This window comes from Oncorhynchus keta, chromosome 23 (assembly GCF_023373465.1).
Source record: "Oncorhynchus keta strain PuntledgeMale-10-30-2019 chromosome 23, Oket_V2, whole genome shotgun sequence".
Taxonomy (NCBI): domain Eukaryota; kingdom Metazoa; phylum Chordata; class Actinopteri; order Salmoniformes; family Salmonidae; genus Oncorhynchus; species Oncorhynchus keta.
In genome coordinates, this window is record NC_068443.1 from 25,080,243 (window position 1) to 25,100,800 (window position 20,558).

General features: G+C 41.7%; 2 protein-coding genes across 5 annotated transcripts in view; one reads left to right on the top strand and one right to left on the bottom strand.

The window, feature by feature from the left end:
• The window catches only part of LOC118402043 (potassium voltage-gated channel subfamily H member 6-like), a 60,627-nt gene extending 56,847 nt beyond the window's left edge, over positions 1-3,780 (bottom strand). Inside the window, exons 1-3 of one of the 2 annotated variants that reach the window (XM_035799883.2) lie at positions 3,396-3,780; positions 3,061-3,227; positions 29-259 (exon numbers count right to left, since the gene is read on the bottom strand). In XM_035799883.2, the coding sequence (XP_035655776.1) occupies positions 29-259; positions 3,061-3,136 (307 nt within the window). In that variant the 5' untranslated portion in view covers positions 3,137-3,227; positions 3,396-3,780. The other variant, XM_052476907.1, reaches the window with a different exon arrangement.
• Positions 3,781-7,337: 3,557 nt separating this feature from the next.
• LOC118402044 (solute carrier family 12 member 7-like) overlaps positions 7,338-20,558 on the top strand; it is a 45,280-nt gene continuing 32,059 nt past the window's right edge. For all 3 annotated transcript variants that reach the window (XM_035799889.2, XM_035799884.2, XM_052476908.1), the window contains exon 1: positions 7,338-7,562. In XM_035799889.2, the coding sequence (XP_035655782.1) occupies positions 7,445-7,562 (118 nt within the window). In that variant the 5' untranslated portion in view covers positions 7,338-7,444. The remainder of the gene's footprint in view (positions 7,563-20,558) is intronic.

Sequence of the window (20,558 nt, forward strand, 5' to 3'; positions counted from 1 at the left end):
TGGCGGGCTGTGCCGAGTCGGGTCGTACCATCTTTGGCGTAGAGGGAGATCTCCACCTTCCTCTCCTCGGAGCCCAGCAGAGCCTTGGCCATTTGGGCCACGGCAGGCCTCTTGGTGTGCGGCCCGTACAGGAAGCTGCAGGTGCACGGCTTCTGCATGACCTCAGCGCGCGTGTACCCGCACATGCCACAGAAGGCGTCGTTACAGAAGATGATGGCGCAGTTCTCCACGCGAGCATTGGCGATGATGAACTTGCGATCTGAGGAGGGAGGGAGTAATATGTCAATATTGTTTTAATCTAAAGAGTCATTGCAATTTGTCATCACATATAATACAGTCTACTACAGTTCAATCTAGTACAGGCTTCAGTGAATGAGTCAGAATACAATCAGACATTTTATTAAATAGTTTGAGGAATGATCATCGGATCCAGATGGGGCAACTTGTCCCCCTGGCAATCTAATGTAAGTTAATGGTACCTAAATTAGCATTTTCCAAATTATGTCCAAATAATTTTCAAGTAACATCATTGAATTGAATTACATCATTGAATTTCAGATACTTTAGGATGATTTGGACATGAGATGGTGCGAAAATTATTAATAGTGAAATGTGCAATACCATTTTGTTTAAATATTTGATTTATTTCATTCAAATAAGACACACAGACTTTAGCCCTTAAGAGTTAATTATACATTTAAAAAATAGATTTTAAACACTAATCTTCAGGGGGACAGTTACCCAAAGTACTTGAGAAAAACTGCCCTTTTGTAAAATTAAGATTTCATTAAATAACTAATGCATTCGGAAAGTATTCAGACCCCTTAACTTTTTCCACATTTTTTTTATGTTACATCCTTATTCTAAAATGGATAGTTTCCCCCTCCCCCCTCATCAATCTACATACAAAACCCCATAATGACAAAGCTAAAACACGTTTTTCGAAATGTTTGCAAATGGATTAAAAATACAAAACTAAAAAACTCACATAAGTATTCAGACCCCTACTCAGTACTTTGTTGAAGCACCTTTGGCAGCGATTACAGCCTAGAGTCTTCTTGGGTATGACACTACAAGCTTGGCACACCTATTTTTGGGGAGCTTCTCCCATTCTTCTCTGCACATCCTCTCAAGCTCTGTCATGTTGGATGGGGACTGTCACTGCACAGCTATTGTCAGGTCTCTCCAGAGATGTTCGATCGGGTTCAAGGGCTCCGGCTGGGCCACTAAAGGACATTCAGAGATTTGTCCCGAAGCCACTCCTGCGTGGGCTTGGCTGTGTGCTTAGGGTCTTTGTCCTGATAGAAGGTGAACCTTGGCTCCAGTCGGAAGTCCTGAGAGCTCTGGAAGAGGTTTTCATCAAGGATCTCTCTGTACTTTGCTCTGTTCATCTTTCCCTCGATCCTGACTAGTCTCCCAGTCCCTGCTGCTGAAAAACATCCACACATCATGATGCTGCTACTTACTTGTTAGATATGACTGCATGGTCGGAAATAGAAGCACAAGCATTTTGCTACACTCGCATTAACAACTGCTAACCATGTGTATGTGACAAATACAATTTGATTTGATTTGACCATGCTTCACCGTAGGGATTGTGCCAGGTTTCCTCCAGACGAGACGCTTGGCATTCAGGCCAAAGAGTTCAATCTTGGCAAACTTCAAGAGGGCCGTCATTTGCCTTTTACTGAGGTGGTTCGGTGGAGGCCTGATTGGTGGAGTGCTGCAGAGATGGTTGTCCTTCTGGAAGGTTCTCCCATCTCCACAGAAGAACTCTGGAGCTTTGTCAGAGTGACAATCAGGTTCTTTGTCACATCCCTGACCAAGGCCCTTCTCCCCCGATTGCTCAGTTTGGCCAGGAGGCCAGCCCTAGTAAACATTTCTAAAAACATGTTTTTGCTTTGTCATTGTGGTTATTGTGTGTAGATTGTTGAGGAAAATGTTTTATTTAATCTATTTTAGAATAAGACTGTAACGTAACAAAATGTGGGAAAAGTCCAGGGGTCTGAATACTTTCTGAATGCACTGTATTTCCCTTCATAGTTTGCTTGCCTAAGCATGACCATCCATCAACCACATACCTCATTTTTACCAAACTTTGCTTTTTTGTGTCAGCAATTGGACATTGTTCTTAGGGGGGGCTAGTTACCCCACATTACCCTGTGCTTACTGGATACATTTAAAGCAAGCATTCATTCCAGCCTTACTGATTGAACCTTTCGTAAACTAAAATACAATTTAAATTGGTTATTCTACTTGACCAAACATGCCATATCAGTGACACCAAGGCATGTAACCTTGCATGAGAACTAAGATGGGAGAATCTGTAAGGTGCAAGTCTGTTTTCACATTCAACTACTAAACTTGCTGTTTATATCAAAACTATAAACTGTTTAGAGCCTCGGAAAAACAAGTAGATGACGTTTTGGTATCAAAATATGTCCCCAGAAGGAAACATTCAGTGATGGATTTTAGTTATTGAAATGTAGCTGCTTTACACTCTCCCATCCTGCTTAGAAATGCAGCTCGGGTTCTTCAGGTCCTGCTGTGATATAAGCCATATTTATGCTCTGACAGACACTGCTGCCCTATTTATATCCACTTGAAATGTTGGTCTCCCAGTAAATGTCAGGTAGAAATGTATCCATGCCTTTATCATTAGACTATGTGTGTAAAATTCAAATACCAAGAGGGTAAACATAGAATTACCCCTGAGACTACACAATCAAATGTGTGGCATACTGTACATATTTAATCTTCACCTATATTATTTGGTTCAATATTTGCTAAGTCATATCAAGGCAAAATTTTGCAGAGACAATACGCTCCTTTTTACAAGACAATCATAACATTATATAATAGAAAGTGGTCACATGAAACCTATGAACTTTAATGAACACGGGCAGATTACCTACAATAATAGCCTAGTATTTTCATTTTAATCGGGACAAATTGCATTTAAGACGCATTTTGCAAATCGAAAGACACGGTTTGCGTTACATTCCAAATCACAGCATGGTTCCCCAAAATGACTCAGTATTGAAGAAAAAAAGTTCTTACTCTGTCCTTCGAATTTTCGGATGATTGTATCCAGAAAAGTGTTCTGAGGAGCCACGTGTCCCCGCCGAACAGGCATCTTTTGGGCGGTATTTCCCTCGGTTTGGAAAGTTGGACCGCAGGCTCTAGTCTCGATCTCGCACTCTGCACCGCTGTAGCCTATGTGGCCCCTATAAAAATCCCAAAGTAGCTGAAAACATTCTCACAGCCACCAACCACCAAGTCCTGCGACGTGACGTGTCAACTACTTTTGTAATCACTTTCTAAAGCAGACACTCCGACGACTGTATTTATACATTACCCAAACAAATAGTATACTTGGCCGTGTATCAACCGACCTGCTTTGATGTTTACGGATGATGTATCCATCCTTTTCTTCCCTGCTTGGAAGTAGCAACGCCTCTTCAGTGAAATCTGCAATTCCAAATCACAGGTGCCTACAGGACTGTTGCTGCCGATAATTAGAACATCTTTGACATTACTGCTCTATTATCCTGTTTCACTGTCAGACCGTGGCTGCAACCTTTGCTTTTGAAATGACGAAATTCTATCAAGTAATGGATGGAGTTCTCAGGAAAATAATAATATTAATTTGGGGGAGGGAGAGTTGGGATATGCAATAAACTAATTTCCGTTACTGTAACAGGATAAAGGACAACAGGATAAATATAAGTACCCCCGCATCTCTGTCAGATGCGTCTCTGTAATACTACTAGCCACCTAGCAATTGTATGAAGTTGGCTTCAGCTAGCCCAGATAGGTTCCCAAACTCTCAACCTCATAACTAGCTACCAAGAAGCCATTTCGGCTAGCTTGTCTAACTATCTTAGCTGGCATGCCTGCTGGCAAGGTTGGTTGATTTTAGAAAAGAAAGCAATAACTAAATGTCCTGAATAATACTCCAATTATTTTCAAACATTTACACAATTGTTTTTGCAGAGATTCAGAGAAGCATTTTTTTTAAAGTCAGGATACAGACAGCTCAACTGGTATGCTTAGATATGTAGAAAAATATTTTAAAAATGTTTTGCATAGAATTAAGCATACTGATTATGGCTCTAGGTTGCAGGAAACAGCTGTTTCAGGTGTATTGAAAAGGCAAAATTCTCAAACTTTCACCCCTCCTGACCTCCACCCTAGCCAATGTCATGTACATTGTTCTCCCCCTAATTTAATGTACTTTGTGCCCCATAGGATTTTTGTCTCTGTCCATTCTCCAAGGAGTGTTCAACTCAGGTTGACAATTTCAGAAATTACTTTATTGAACAGGATATTTCCTTTCTCTGTGTTAAAAATGGATTGTGATATTGCAAAGGGTAAAACTTCTACATATAGGCCTAGATCAGAGATTCATGCTTTGTTAATTATTTAAAATATATGCTATTAAATAGCCTACCTACCATCTTATAGCATAATTTACTCACCACCTGGGCTATGCTCAGTCACATTGGACCATGTGCAATCATTCCAGACTGAATAATGAAGGGTGTGATTGCCATCTAGAGACACAGAAAGCACATTACTAGAGGGTTTGTGGTAGGTTACAGTATGACCAGCAGGTGGCAACAGCAGGTTATAAATGGCCAGGTTTGAATGCTAAACATCTTAGGATTTTGCTCTCATATGCAATTAACCTCGTCTGTTTATGCTCCACTGTCTACAGGTTCTACTTTGGCATTTGATTCAGCCATTATGTTCATTACACTTAACAATGGCTATAACGGAAATATGAAACTCTACCTGTGTGCAAGCTTGTCTCTTGGACCTGGGCCTCGAGAGACACGCTTAAGCTTGCACCCAGGTTGAAGTTCATATTTCCTTTATAGCCCTTGTTATGTCCGCAAGGATGGGTTTTCAGCCGTCTTGGAACGTTTGGTATAATGTGCTCTTAGCAAAGATTTCCGTATGCTTTGCCTGTTGCTTTCTGACTGTAGGCCAAGTCCCTAACTAAATTGTGAAGGATGTTTCTATGTCAAAACACTGCCCATTGACAAGCCAGTCAAATTTAACAAAGGTTTTTTTTTGTATTCCAATGCTACTTTGTTCTATCCAAACTATAAAATTATCCAACTGGTAAGACTACAGATGATTGACAACATGACAAATTGGACAATAACACAGCATTTTCCAAATAGTTTATCTGTCCTGTTGACATTTGCATTTCAATTGAAGTACAGTTGTTTTTGTCAATACTGTATGAGCTTTGACAATAAACTACCTACGAACTGCCAAAGGAACACTTAATGAGCCTCACAGTCTTACAAGGAATTTAACCTCTTTGTCTTATCTTCCCATGACAAAGTTTATGACCATACTTCTAGCACATACCCAGAACACAGTTTGATTTACAGACTTAGGGTAAGTTGAGCCAATGGCAAGTTGAGCAAATGGCGAATGTGCATAAAGTTGGCAGAATTCATACAATCTGACGTCATTAGCACTATCCACTCAGGTTTTAAACTACATCACGCAATATGGTTTAATGTGCCAATAAATCAGCACAATCTACTTTTTTTGTTCAGTCTTGAAGCTAAAATTGCGATAATGTATACTCTGATAATGACCATACCAAAAAAAAGTAACGGAGAGCAATGTATAATACGGCGACCTTAGAAAAACGAGGAATTTGTGGTAAGTGCATGGGGCACACCATCTTTATGCACCTCCTCTATTGAAGGGTTTTCTTAACAGGCATAATGCAGGGCATTGTCGCTGAGGTATGAAGAAACAACAAGGCCTGTCCCGTGTTAGAAAAAGTACGTTTTTCTGAGGTGTTAAGACTGAGTTAAAAGATGCTTAAAATGACTAAACGACAAAAAGTGATTATGATTGTTTTTGGGAAATAAAGATAGACATGGTTTTAAATAGTGGTAACATTTCATTCAGCATACCACCCTGCATCCCACTAGTGGCTTGCTTCTGAAGCTAAGCAGAGTTGGTCCCTAGATTGGAGACCAGATACTGCTGGAAGTGGCCAGTAGGCACTCTTTTCTCAGGTCTACAAAAAAAGGTTTAAAAAAGTATCCCAATACCCCAGGGCAGTGATTGGGGACACTACCCTGTGTAGGGTTCCGTCTTATGGATGGGATGTTAAATGGGTTTCCTGACTCTCCGTGGCCACTAAAGATCCACTTATTGTAAGAGTAGGGGTGTTAACTCTGGTGTCCTGGCTAAATTCCCAAGCTATCATGATCACCTGATCATCCCCAGCTTACATTTGGCTCATTCACCCCCCTCCTCTCCCCTGTAAATATTCCCCAGGTTGTTGCTGTAAATGAGAATGTGTTTGCAGTCAACTTACCTAGTAAAAAATAAAAAATTCAGTACATGAATTTGTAGGTGCTTAACTTACCCAGTCCTGTGGCTCAACTTAGCCCTGGGGTAATTTGTGCCAAGAGGACACTTTTTTAGGACAAGCTATGTTTTCAAAACTGTAATGTTGAAATGAATTATGATTATTTCCAGGGATGCACAACAATCCTGAAATATATCTACATATCTTTCTTAGAAAGAATACTATATTTCCCTTGATGGAGTAATGCTGAATGTAAAAAATGTCTCAACAAAAAAATGTCTTAGCAATGATTACTGGAAGATGTATTTGAACATTTCAGTTAAATCACCCAGTAGTAGATTTGAGATGATTACTATTTTGTGGTGTTTAATGTTATTCGTATGGTTTTTCCAGAATCTTCATTGTCATTAATAGCCTTTGGTCTTTTACATCCTTATCTTTTCCAATTGTTCCATATGTTTTCTCTGGGGCACACTCAGGCTGATGTGATTTCCATGTGTTGCCTATAGGGCCTTTTGTGTTTATTGCCATTTACCCCAGGGGGCCACTCTCCCTCGCTCTCTCGACTGGCAGGGTCAGTTTAGCATTCAACACCTCTGAATTACCCAGCAGGCTTTGCTCTGTGTGAAAGGAAACTACACTGTGTTTACCAGTGCTAATATGTAGTAGTCTACTGGCCTACAAAGGGGGGTAAAATATAGGAAGGAAGACAAAATCCTGTGTCACTGTACCATAGTTCTACAATGTAAGTTACGAATAAAGGGCTTTTTTCAATAAAGGGAGAGTTGTTCAGGAAGAGATGCCCCCTGTGACATTAGGAGTATTTTTTATTTATAGGAGTCTTGTCTATTGTAGGTGCTGTAGCCTAGATGGGGATGAGGTTGAGTGGAGTAAGGAAGGAGGACTTTCTCTGGGGGAGGAGTTGAAGAACACTCCTTATTTGGAGAGAGCCTGGTCACATGGGGACAGAATCTAAGCAATATAGGTGAGAGAGACAGCAGTAGATAGCACTTCGAACTGTGCCTTGAAAAGGTGAGAGGGACTAGAGTAGTTTACTTTCTCAGAATAGAGCCAATGCGGTGAGGGGATAAAATGCCCACCAACTTCACTGTGGTTCCTGTAGAGGATGGCGGGGCCGGGATGTCAACTCTCGAAGATGTGTTTAGTGAGGAAGATGAAGAAGACGTTTCTCCACGACGGCCCTACTCAGGTGAGGGCACACTATGTTGACGTTTTCAGGACAGGCTCAGACAAGCAGAGTAGAATCTGTAGAACAGCTGAACATGTTGACTTTAACTTAGCTTTGGAACACAACATTCCTCAGGGAGTCCAACCAATACACAGACTCCCAATGTTGTGTCCCAAAGCTAAACTGGCCCTTGACTTACAGAATGTTGATATGATATATGGCTTTGTTTGTTTGTTTATTTTTCTCTGTCCTAAGGAGACGTACATACCTTTTATGACAAGAGCGAACTTTTTAACTTTTTGTCATTTTGACAAGAAATCAATTCCTGAAATGAAACAAAAACAAGTGAGGGCTTTCTGAGATCTTCCTTGCCTTTCGCTCTCTCTGTTTCTCTTTCCACCTCTCACTCTTTCACACATCTTTCTTCCTCTTAATGTGAAATCAATATGGATTAGTAGTCTGTTCTCTTCCAAGGTTTCTCAGCCTTACATTCCACAGTGGAAGTCACTGCCAAAATGCCACTTGTCTGTCAAGTATTAACTTGCGGTAAACCAGTAGAGTTCCACTGTTCTCTTCCTGTTGGAAGTCACAGGCTGACTGTCTGCTCTTTACTACTGTAACGAAACTATTTTAGTATTTGCACATGGCATTCTTGTAAAACCGTAGTAATCTCAGATTCTGAGGGGTTTTTTCACTTGTGTAGCTTAAAAAATACATTTATTGAGGAAAGAGGCCTTTTTGATTGTCTGCTGTCAGCCCTCACTGACTTTGTATGGAAGGGATATCTATTCACGGGGGGGATTATATACCCCAGATGTTTGTTTGTTGGAGTGTGTGGATGTGTTTGTGCTTGTGTGGGTGTCTGCCTGTGTTTTTCTGAACAAACTCTTCCCACATTAAAAAAACTGTAGTATTTACTGTAGTGTTTGGCACATGACTGTGGTATTTACTGTAGTGTTTTGCTTACATGACTGTACTATAGTATAAATACTTTAGTATTACTATAGATAAATACTATAGTATATACTATAGTTTTTTATGTTTTTGTGGACATAACTGCAGTATTTACTATAGTGTTTTATTTTATAATCTTTGACATAGAAGTGACATAGACATTCTCCTTGAGGAAACCTACTGGACAATAGTAAAAGAGCACATTTCCATAACCTATCGGAAGATAAGAGTCTGGAGTCTGAACGGATAGTTCAGAGCTTCTGCTCTTCTCCCGAGTGGCGCAGAGGTCTAAGGCACTGCATCTCAGTGATTGACATCACTAAAGTCCCTTGTTCGAATCCTGGCTGTATCACATCCGGCCGTGATTGGGAATCCCATAGGGCGGCGCACAATTGACCCAGCGTCGTCCGGGTTAGGCCGTCATTGTAAATAAGAATTGGTTCTTAACTGACTTGCCTAGTTTAAATAAAGGTTTAAAAAAAAAGTAAAAACCTAGGGAACACAATATATGATCTATACTTGGCATGTAGTTTTCCCACTCATGGGTGGCACAAATTAGGATATGGGGGTGGGGTATATTCAAAGTAAATACTGTGGTATTACTATAGTTACAAAGCTGTAGTGTTTTTGCGGAAACTGTAGTGTTTTTGCAGACAATACTGTAGTATTTACTACAGTGTTTTTTTTTGCGGATAACATTTTAGTATTTAATATAGTATTTTACAGTACGTTATAAAATTATATCATTATATAATTAAATAAATTATATAATGCAAAAATACAAAACACACTCACACTGTGGTCCTTCTGTAGCTCAGTTGGTAGAGCATGGCGCTTGTAACGCCAGGGTAGTGGGTTCGATCCCCGGGACCACCCATACGTAGAATGTATGCACACATGACTGTAAGTCGCTTTGGATAAAAGCGTCTGCTAAATGGCATATATATATATATAAGAAAAACAATCACATTCATCAACAAAGAGGTCCTCAATCAACACTGAACTGCCCGAAAGGCACCAGAACATCCAGATGTAGGGAATTCTGAAGATTGTTCCATACATTGGGTGGGAAGAAACTAAAAGTCTGTAGCAACAGATTGAATTTCCAGAGTTAGCCATCCCTGTGATTGGGTATGGTAACTCGTACTTCTATGGGCTTTATACATGAATTAAAGGCAGTGTTTCGTTTTACGCAACGTCAAAGAAGGCCTTCCTACTTTATGATTGAGCAAGCAGTGATTTTTACTTTCCCTCTGGCCAGTTCAGTGAGTTTAGCTTCCAGGTGCCACCACTGCTGCCTGCGTGGGGATATGAGATATTAGAATACAATATTGGCCTCACAAAGTGGTAAGGAGGGGTCAGAGGTCAGGAGCAGTACAAAAGATAATCGAGGAAGGTAGAACTAGCGCTTGTGTATGATAATTTTTGGAGTAAAATTCTATGGGATTTACAGTACTTGGTTTTTGGAAATTGTAGTGCCCAATTGAGTAAAGTCAAACACAAACCTTTCTTTAATACTAAGAAATGGTGTTTTCATTTAAATCTAGCTGCAGATTAACATTCCCAGTGTCACTGAGAGTGGAGCTCTTAACCTTTCTGGCTGCTGTTTGTAAAGGCAGTACTGTATGAGTCACACAGGATACATGTAAGGGAAGGCTATGGGCTGTGGTCACTTTGGCTGTAGTCAGCAGTAGGAATGCTCCACTCAGTCCCAGATTACCAGCTCTATCTGTGTTTCATCATGTGCTCTCCTCTATGTTCTCACGCCAACAGTACCTGTACACAGTGCTGTCTCCACAAAATACATCCAGTATAAACAACTTTTTTTCCAAATGGGCTGCCTCAGGGTAAAGCTTCACAGAATTGTTTTTCTTTAACTGACATTATGGGTCTCTCCCTGAAATGCACTAAATTCTGTATACTGTTCATAAGTGCTTTTTTGTTTTGTCATAAAACTTTACTTCACCAAAGTCATAAAACCTGTGGGCCAATTGCAACCTTTGAAAGCCACCAGATTATCGCCAGCTGATCTCTACTTAAACCATCAATATGCTCTAAAATCACCCGCAAAGCTGATCTCAATTTCAACCAACATTAGCCAGGAATTTACCATTTCTAACGCAGATGTCGAGGATGTCTTTTAGTCTTGATTGCAGCCAAAAATAATGTAAGACTACTTCACCCTCTGGTTAGTATTATCATCAGAACAATTTAGTCCTACTTTATGAGCATTCTACAGGCGATTTATCTATTTCACAATCATCCCATTCAACTGAAATGAAGTATTTCCTCATGTACCACAGCAAATCAACTGAAGCAATTTACTAAACACATTGTGTGAATGGAAAACCAATGTTCTACTCTTATTATTTTGAATGGCATATATTATATTATTTTGCCATTTACAGTGAAACTTTTTAAGAAATATAGACCTAATGCTTCTATATTTTTATACTTAAATAAGTATTTTAACATTCATCAGCCTTACGGTTTCCGATGCTCCTAATGGGTTGATATTTCAATGGGAGTGGGAGTAGAGAATCTAGACCAGCTGTCTGGTATCATAATCACTTGACACGGTAACAACAACGAGAGATCAACTGATCTGCTGGTTTGTCCTTGTGTGTTTCTAGTTGCAATCATGCTTAGTTTACCCTGCAGGTGCATGTAATCTTTCATTTTAAGAAATCCAGTAGTAACCTTGAGCGTGTTAAGTTCTGCCTGTTGGTTGCAATCAAGCCTGTCTTTCTAATCCAGTATGTGGATTGCCGAACATATTTGATTCTCTGTTGATTTCATTCAGTGAGCCTGAGCCTGAGTCAGTGTGTGTGGCTTGTCTGGACAAGACAGGACAGTTATCCCTGTCATTCATAATTGTGTTTATCAATGAGGAAGAGTTGGGCCTACTTCCTTTTTGAGCTACAGAACCACGGTAGGCTACATGCGAATTATTTTGACTTAAAGTTGCTTCCTGTTCTGAAAACTACCTCCATTGACATGCCAATTTAACATCAGACAATTTCAGACAATTTCAGATTTGGGATGAGGATGAGATTACCATCTGTTGGACATATCTGTTTTTCTGTGTCTGTGTTCCTAGAGAAGACAGAGGGGCTCTGGTTACAGCCAGGCTAACCACACTGTTTGTTTACAATGTGATCTTTCAATCCATTTCTGTGAGAAATGTTGTCTCTGCACTGACTTACTGTAGGTTCTTATCCTACAGATGTGGCAAAATGTTTTGAGAATGACCCAAATATGAATTTTCACAAAGTCTGCTGCCTTATGTTGTATGATGGCAATTTGCATATACTCCAGAATATTATGAAGAGTGATCAGATGAATTGCAATTAATTGCAAAGTCCCTCTTTGCCATGCAAATTAACTGAATCGCCAAAAAACATTTCCACTGCATTTCAGCCCTGCCACAAAAGGACAAGCTGACATCAAGTCAGTGATTCTCTCGTTAACACAGGTGAGAGTGTAGACGAGGACAAGGCTGGAAATCACTCTGTCATGCAGATTGAGTTTGAATAACAGAGTGGAAGCTTCAAAAGGAGGGTGGTGCTTGGAATCATAGTTCATCCTCTGTCAACCATGGTTACCTGCAAGGAAACACATGCTGTTATCATTGCGTTGTACAAAAAGGGCTTCACATGCAAGGATATTGCCGCCAGTAAGATTGCACCTAAATCAACTATTTATTAGATCATCAAGAACTTCAAGGAGAGCAGTTCAATTGTTGTGAAGAAGGCTTCAGGGCGCCCAAAAAAGTCCATCAAGCGCCAGGACCTTCTCCTAAAGTTGATTCAGCTGCGGGATTGGGGCACCACCAGTACAGAGCTTGCTCAGGAATGGAAGCAGGCAGGTGTGAGTGTATATGCATGCACAGTGAGGCGAAGACGTTTGGAGGATGGCCTGGGGTCAAGAAAGGCAGCAAAGAAGCTGGAGCTTCTCTCCAGGAAAAACATCAGGGGCAGACTGATATTCTGAAAAAGGTACAGGGATTGGACTGCTGAGGACTGGGGTAAAGTCATTTTCTCTGATGAATCCCCTTTCCGATTGTTTGGGGCGTCCGGAAAAAAGCTTGTCCGGAGAAGACAAGGTGAGCGCTACCATCAGTCCTGTGTCATGCCAACAGTAAAGAATCCTGAGACCGTACATGTGTGGGGTAGCTTCTCAGCCAAGGGAGTGGGCTCACTCACAATTTTGCCTAAGAACACAGCCATGAATAAAGAATGGTACCAACACATCCTCCTAGAGCAACTTCTCCCAACCATCCAGGAACAGTTTGGTGGAGTAACAATATATTTTACAGCATGATGGAGCACCTTGCCATAAGGCAAAAGTGAGGTGGACAAACAAAAACTCACAAATTCTGACAAACTCCAAGCATTGATTAAGCAAGAATGGGCTGCCATTAGTCAGGATGTGGCCCAGAAGTAAATTAACAGCATGCCAGGGCGGATTGCAGAGGTCTTGAAAAACACTGCAAATATTGACTCTTTGCATCAACGTCATGTAATTGTCAATAAAAGCCTTTGAGACTTATGAAATGCTTGTAATTATACTTCAGTATTCTATAGTAACATCTGTCAAAAATATCTAAAGACACTGAGGCAGCAAACTTTGGAAATTAATATTTGTGTCATTCTCAAAACTTTTGGCCACGACTGTACATAGACAGAAATAAGAGTAAGGCATTCAACATAAATTGATTACTGAGGCTGTTGAAATCCTGTTCACAGGACACTGCGGGCCAACACACAGTCATCCTGAAGCTCCTTAAAGGTGGCTACAAGCTCCACTCTGTCGATAGACGCGCATGCATGTGTAAGGGGGAACCAGGTTTTTGGGAGCAGCACTCTCTTTTGTCCACATCGTCGTTGCGTTCCACCCAGAGAGGAAGTCTGTCTTGTGTAGTACATATCTACTAGGGGGCTTGGGGAGCCAGAGTAGTTTACCGAGCAAGAGGGTCCTTGTGTGGTGTATGTGCACTAGGGGGAGCCAGAGTAGCTTACCAAGCAAGAGGGTCCTTGTGTGGTGTATATCCACTAGGGGGAGCCAGAGTAGCTTACCAAGCAAGAGGGTCCGAGGCACTCTAACTGTAGCTAGCAACAACATTTAAACTTCCGGATCCGGTGTTATATGCCTTTTTGTTGACGAATACTATTTAACTAGCTACATGCAAACATGTCTCTCTAAGAATTGCAATTGCTAGAGCTTGAACAGCGAGTTGAACTGCTCTTACTAAGAGAGGACGATGGAGAATACATGTCTCTTGTCCAACCAATGTGAAACATTGACGAGGAAAGACCTTTTCAATACTTTTGGATGTCGGTTGCCAGATTTGACAACTTGCTTCAGCGGCTTGCCCCTTATCTCACACGACAAATTTACAGCTTGCCCGTAAGTGCTGCAGAATGGCTGTCTGTGTCTTGCTGCAAGATATAAGCTAGGAATCTTTACAGGTTGTACCATCTTCACGGAAGTGTGCCAGGCTATCTGGCATGTCCTGAATGAGGATTTTGTTGCTTATCCTTCCGTGGCAAAATGGGCAGAAATCATCGGAGAGTTTGGGGATCGTTGGAATTATCCGTTTTGTGCAGGAGCTGTCGACGGAAAACATATTCGGATGCGAGCTCCAGCGAACTCGGGCAGCGAGTACTACAACTATAAGAGCTTTTCCTCAATAGTCCTGATGGCAGTCTGCAAAGCAAGGTAGCGCTTCACCATGATCAACATGGACGGAAGGGAGATGTGGGAATCTTCTCACAAAGAAAGTTTGGCTCCCAACTCATTGCATTCCAGCTGCCGCTACCAAGACCAGAGTGCTTGCTGGGGACCCAAACACAGAGCCCATATGTCTTTGTGGTAGATGAGGCATTCCCTCAGGGCAAACCTGATGCGACCATATCCAGGTAAGATACACTAAATACACATGACTATACATATGATGTGAAAAGAGTAAGAGGATGGGGGCCTACAGTATGTCCAAAGCATAGACTACACAGTTGTTACAGTACACATTTGATAGCTTTCATGATCCTGTTCAATACTAATGGGGTACGCTTCTTTTATTCAAAGGTTCTTCAGGCCTTGATGAAGCCAAGAAGATCGACAACTACCGCCACTCAAGAACCAGACGGATTTCAGAGAAAGGTTTTGGGATCCTTGCTGGAATATGGAGGGTCCTGGGACGAGCTCTTGAGCTTGCCTCAGAGAAAGCTGAGGCCATTGTGAAGGCCTGCATGGCCCTCCACAACTACCTTTGCACCACAGACACTACAGACACTGACAACACTGTACATCCACCCCACGTTTGTTGACCACTCCACAACGACTGGGGACCTGCGTCAAGGAGAGTGGAGACAGGTGGTAGAAGGGGACACCAGCTACCTGGACTCAAGAAACATGTCGGCAGACAGGGCAACCAGTGTTGCTATAGACGTGCGCAACAACCTAGAGAACTAATTCCTCACACCAGCTGGTCAAGTGTCTTTCTAGGATGCTGCGATCACGCGTGGCACCCTACAGTAAATGTTGGAGTGTGTTTTGCAAAACATGCACACATATGTTCTCTTCCTCTGGTTGATTACTGTTTTATATGTCATGTTGTGAGCTCCACACTTTGGTTTGTAGTTGGATTTGGCTGTTTTACTTATTCACACTTTACAAATCACATAGTCTACCATAATGACAGTTACTTTATCCTTGTGTTTTAGTTTGTAATATCTTTTTGGGAGGCTAGGCCCTTGTGAAATTGACCTAACCTTGTGTTATGTGTAGTGGCCTTTCAATGAATGGCTGTTCAGCTGTAGACAATAAGGCTAGACCCTGGAGCCATTTACCTAATAAACATAATACAAGGTTGTACATAGTCATGTGAAGTGACCTTTTAATGGAGACCTTCCTGCTATGGTACATGGTTGAGAATGACTGTCCAGCTGTAGACAATAAGGACCCCCAAGACTTGAACCTCATCTACAGTTGAAGTCGGAAGTTTACATACACCTAGCCAAAAACTCAGTTTTTCACAATTCCTGACATTTAATCCCAGTACAAATTCCCTGTCTAAGGTCAGTTTAGGATCACCACTTTATTTTAAGAATGTGAAATGGCAGAATAATAGTAGAGACAATGATTTATTTCAGCTTTTATTTCTTTCATCACATTCCAAGTGGGTCAGAAGTTTACATACACTCAATTAGTATTTGGTAGCATTGCCTTTAAATGGTTTAACTTGGGTCAAACGTTTCAGGTAGCCTTCCACAAGCTTGGGTGAGTTGGGTGAATTTTGGCCCATTCCTCCTGACAGAGCTGGTGTAACTGAGTCAGGTTTGTAGGCCTCCTTGCTCTCAGATGCTTTTTCAGTTCTGCCCACAAATTATCTATATGATTGAGGTCAGGGCTTTGTAATGGCCACTCCAATACATTGACTTTGTTGTCCTTAAGCCATTTTGCCACAACTTTTGAAGTATGCTTGGGGTCATTGTCCATTTGGAAGACCCATTTGCGACCAAGCTTTAACTTCCTGACTGATGTCTTAAAATGTTGCTTCAATATATCCACATAATTTTCATACCTCATGAAGCCATCTATTTTATGAAGTGCACCAGTCCCTCCTGCAGCAAAGCACCCCCACAAGATGAGGATGCTACCCCCGTGCTTCACGGTTGGGATGGTGTTCTTCGGCTTGCAAGCATAATCATTTTTCCTCCTAACACAACAATGGTCATTATGGCCAAACAAACAGTTCTATTTTTGTTTCATCAGACCAGAGGGCATTTGTCCAAAAAGTATGATCTTTGTCCCCATGTACAATTGCAAACCGTAGTCTGGCTTTTTTATGACGGTTTTGGAGCAGTGGCTTCTTCCTTGCTGAGCGGCCTTTCAGGTTATGTCGATATTGGACACGTTTTACTGTGGATATAGATATTTTTGTTTCCTCCAGCATATTCACAAGGTAATTTGCTTTTGTTCTGGGATTGATTTGCACTTTTTGCACCTAGGTACGTTCATCTCTAGGAGACATAACGTGTCTCCTTCCTGAGCAGTATGACGGCTGCGTGGTCCTGTGGTGTTATTACTTGCGTGCTATTGTTTGTACAGATGAACGTGGGTGGTACCTTCAGGTGATTGGAAATTGCTCCCAAGGATGAACCAGACTTGTGGAGGTCTCCAATTTTTTTTCTGGGGTCTTGGCTGTTTTCTTTGGATTTTCCCATGATATCAAGCAAAGAGGCACTGAGTTAGAAGGTAAGCCTTGAAATACATCCACAGGTACACCTCCAATTGACTCAAATTATGTCAATTAGCCTATCAGAAGCTTCTAAAGCCATGACATAATTTTCTGGAATTTTCCAAGCTGTTTAAAGGCACAGTCAACATAGTGTATGTAAACTTCTGACCTACTGGAATTGTGATACATTGAATTATAAGTGAAATAATCTCTGTGTAAACAATTGTTGTAAAAAATACTTGTGCCATGCACAGAGTAGATGTCCTAACCAACTCCCCAAACTATAGTTTGTTAACAAGAAATTTGTGGAGTGGTTGGAAAACGAGTTTTAAAGACTTCAACCTAAGTGTATGGTAACTTCTGACTTAAACTGTACACAGCTCATGTACAGAGCAGTTCAAGTTTACTGAGTGACTGATTCAGAACAGGAAATAAGAGAAAAAACACAAAGTAAACAACAATAAATTACCTAACACCTTAACATGTGAATGAGAAAATAAGTAAATATAAAAAAAACATGCAAAATAACCCCAGTAAATTTACACCTAAAGTGTAAATAAGAAAAAAGCACATAGCAGAAGTTTTTGAGGGGTAGGGAATGCTCAGGAGTATTTCTGTCTGTAATAAAGCCCTTTTGTGTGGAAAAACATTCTGATTGGTTAGGCCTGGTTCCAAAGCCCACCCATGGCTGCGCCCCTGCCCAGTCATGTGAAATCTATAGATTAGGGCCTAATGAATATATTTCAATTGACTGATTTCCTTCTATGAACTGTAACTCAGTTGCGTTTATATTTTTGTTCAGTATACATCATCATGTCCCAGACAAACGGGAGACATTTATCAGGAGGAATACCACCCATGGCACTATGTCATAGATGGCCTTTTCTGGACACTGCTGCCAGTTTCTGTAACTCCTGATGGGGGGGGGGGACAATGCAAATAGTCTGAATGGCCATTTGATTAGATGTTCAGGAGTCTTATGGCTTGGGGATAGAAGCTGTTTATAAGCCTCTTGGAACTAGACTTGGCGCTCCGGTACCGTTTGTCGTGCAGTAGCAGAGAGAACAGTCTATTACTAGGGTGGCTGGAGTCTTGACCAATTTTTAGGGCCTTCCTCTGACACCGCCTGGTATAGAGGTCCTGGATGGCAGGAAGCTTGGCCCCAGTGATGTACAGGGCCGTACGTACTACACTCTAGTGCCTTGTGGTCGGAGGCCGAGCAGTTGCCATACCAGGCTGTGATGCAGCCCATCACGATGCTCTTGATGGTGCAGTTGTAGAACCTTTTGAGGATCTGAGGCATGATCTGACCCATGCCAAATATTTTCAGTCTCCTGAGCGGGAATAGGTTTTGTCGTGCCCTCTTCACAACTGTCTTTGGCGTGGTGTATTCATGCATCTCAATAAACTATAACCTTAAAATGCATTTTTCCCCCCTTGTACAGTTGTGTAGACAGATTCATCACTGATCCTACTACCTTCATCCATGTCAGACTTACTCCCATCTGAGCTACCTGCCATGGCTACCTCATTCTCAGTACAGCTATGCACATCCACCAACCAAACACATTACTGCGTTCACTTTCGAAACCGAATGCTATGATCGAACACAAAATACAAAAAATGTCAGTGTCCAAAATCAAATACGCCATCCGAAGCGGCCTCAAAGGAGCATATTACAAGGAGTCGCCCCTTTTGTGATGAAAAACGACATTGCAATGCTATGCTACGCTCCGTGCCCTCCGTCTCTGTTGTGTGTGAATTGAGCTTAACACTCAATAATTAGCCTATACCCTTGGGGCATTCAACTGTTGTGTTATGACGTTCTGGGTTGAAGATATGCAGTATTTTGTTCTCAGTGAACCTACATTATGTTGGATATCTTGTTTACAGTAATTGAACATACTGGTAGTTGTTATCATATAGTCTTATGGTGTTCTTCATGGTGTTACATGATACTGTTGTCATATGTCAGATAAGCGAATATCTGTCTTTACTGTAGACATGGTCTACTCAGCTGTACCTAATAGCTGTATGTCATGTGATCGGAGCAGATAAGAACATAAATTAATAATAACTATCTAGGTTACTCTGAGAAAGGAACCAGAGAGAATGAGAGTAAATTGAGACAACGTTTGTTTCCTAGGCCCTAGTGTTCCATTTCCCACAATCCCCTTATAATCCCCTTCCCCTCCAGGTTCCTATCCCACATATTTAGTGGCGTACAGGATGTCAAAAGGTTATGACGCAAGTGGACTGCTGGAGCCCTTTTTGTGTGGAAATAGTCCTCCTTTCAGGAAAAGGATGTTTGTTTGTGATGCTTGAAAGCTCTCTATTAAACGTACAGTATGTTTCCCACATTGTTCTTCCATTCAGGAAAAACAGACTCAGTGTCAAGAGACAGTCATCCCTTTTTTCCATTTATCAATTGCACTTTGCACTTTGTCAAAGAGTTTGGTCATGAAGCCTTAACATGTATTCCAAAAAACATAAATTATAAAGACACAGGGCGAGACCCAGATGCAGACACAGTGTAACGATGTACGCTGAGAGTCGGGAAGCAAGTTCAGGGAGTGAATACTTTTAATAAATAAATGAACAAAACAAAAAAACACAAGCAGCGCACCGACATGAAACAGGAACAGAAACAATGACGACTGTGGAGGAAACCAAAGGGAGTGACATATATAGGGCAGGTAATCAAGGAGGTGATGGAGTCCAGGTGAGTGTCATTATGTGCAAATGCGCGTAACAATGGTTACATAAACGAGCAGCCTGGTGACCTAGAGGCCGGAGAGGGAGCACAGGTGACAGTACACCCCCTCCCCAACGCGTGGGTCCAGCAGCAGGACTCCGACCATGATGATGATCCCGGGGATCAGGAGCTGACCGGTTACCTCTGCTAAGGCGTGGGAACCTATCGAACTGGCTGAGGCGTGGGAGCATGATGACCTAGAGCACCAGAGAGAGAGAGCATACGTGACACACAGGAGACAGATGGTTCGAGTCTCTGATATTTATTAAAATACAAGGGGCAGGCAATAGGCATGTCGAGGACAGGCAGAATGCCAGAGTCCGAAAGGTACAGGGTAGTAGGCAGGCTCGAGGTCAGGGCAGGATGAATGGTCAGGCAGCCGGGCTAAGTGTCAGGACAAGCAGAAAAGGTCGGAACCGGGAGGGCTAAAAAACAGACTAGGAAAAACAAGAGCACAGCAAAAACATGCAAGTATGCTTGAAGAGACGAACTGGCACCAGAGAACTCAGGTATAAATACGCTGGGGAAGATGGGCGACACTGGGAGGGGGCGGAGACAAGCACAAAGTGAAACAGATCAGGGTGTGACCAAAATAGGACAGCACTCTAGTAAAGAAACTGAAATGGACATAGTTTTATTACTGCCCAAACGTTTCAGGTATGAACCCTTCTTCAGCATGCAAGGCAATGGCAGTCAATGTCACAACAAGACCACACCGGTGGGCATAACATGTATTCCAATGTAAGGTCCATTGATTAATATGCGTGAATGAAACGGAATCAGAAAGGACATTGTAGGCTAATATGAATGGTTTCAAGATGTATTTATGACCTTTATTTAACAATCTTACTGGTGGATATAGGCCTAGAGGAGAGGAGAATTACATCAAAATACGAACGAGCAACAATAACCAGAAGTCTAATCCCGCACGAACTAAGGCAGGCAAACAGGTTACCCTTATACAACACAGAATTAAACACAAATGAAACCAGGTGTGAAAGGATCACAGACAAAACAAACAGCAAAGGAAAAAGGGATCGGTGGCAGCTAGTAAACCGCCGAGCGC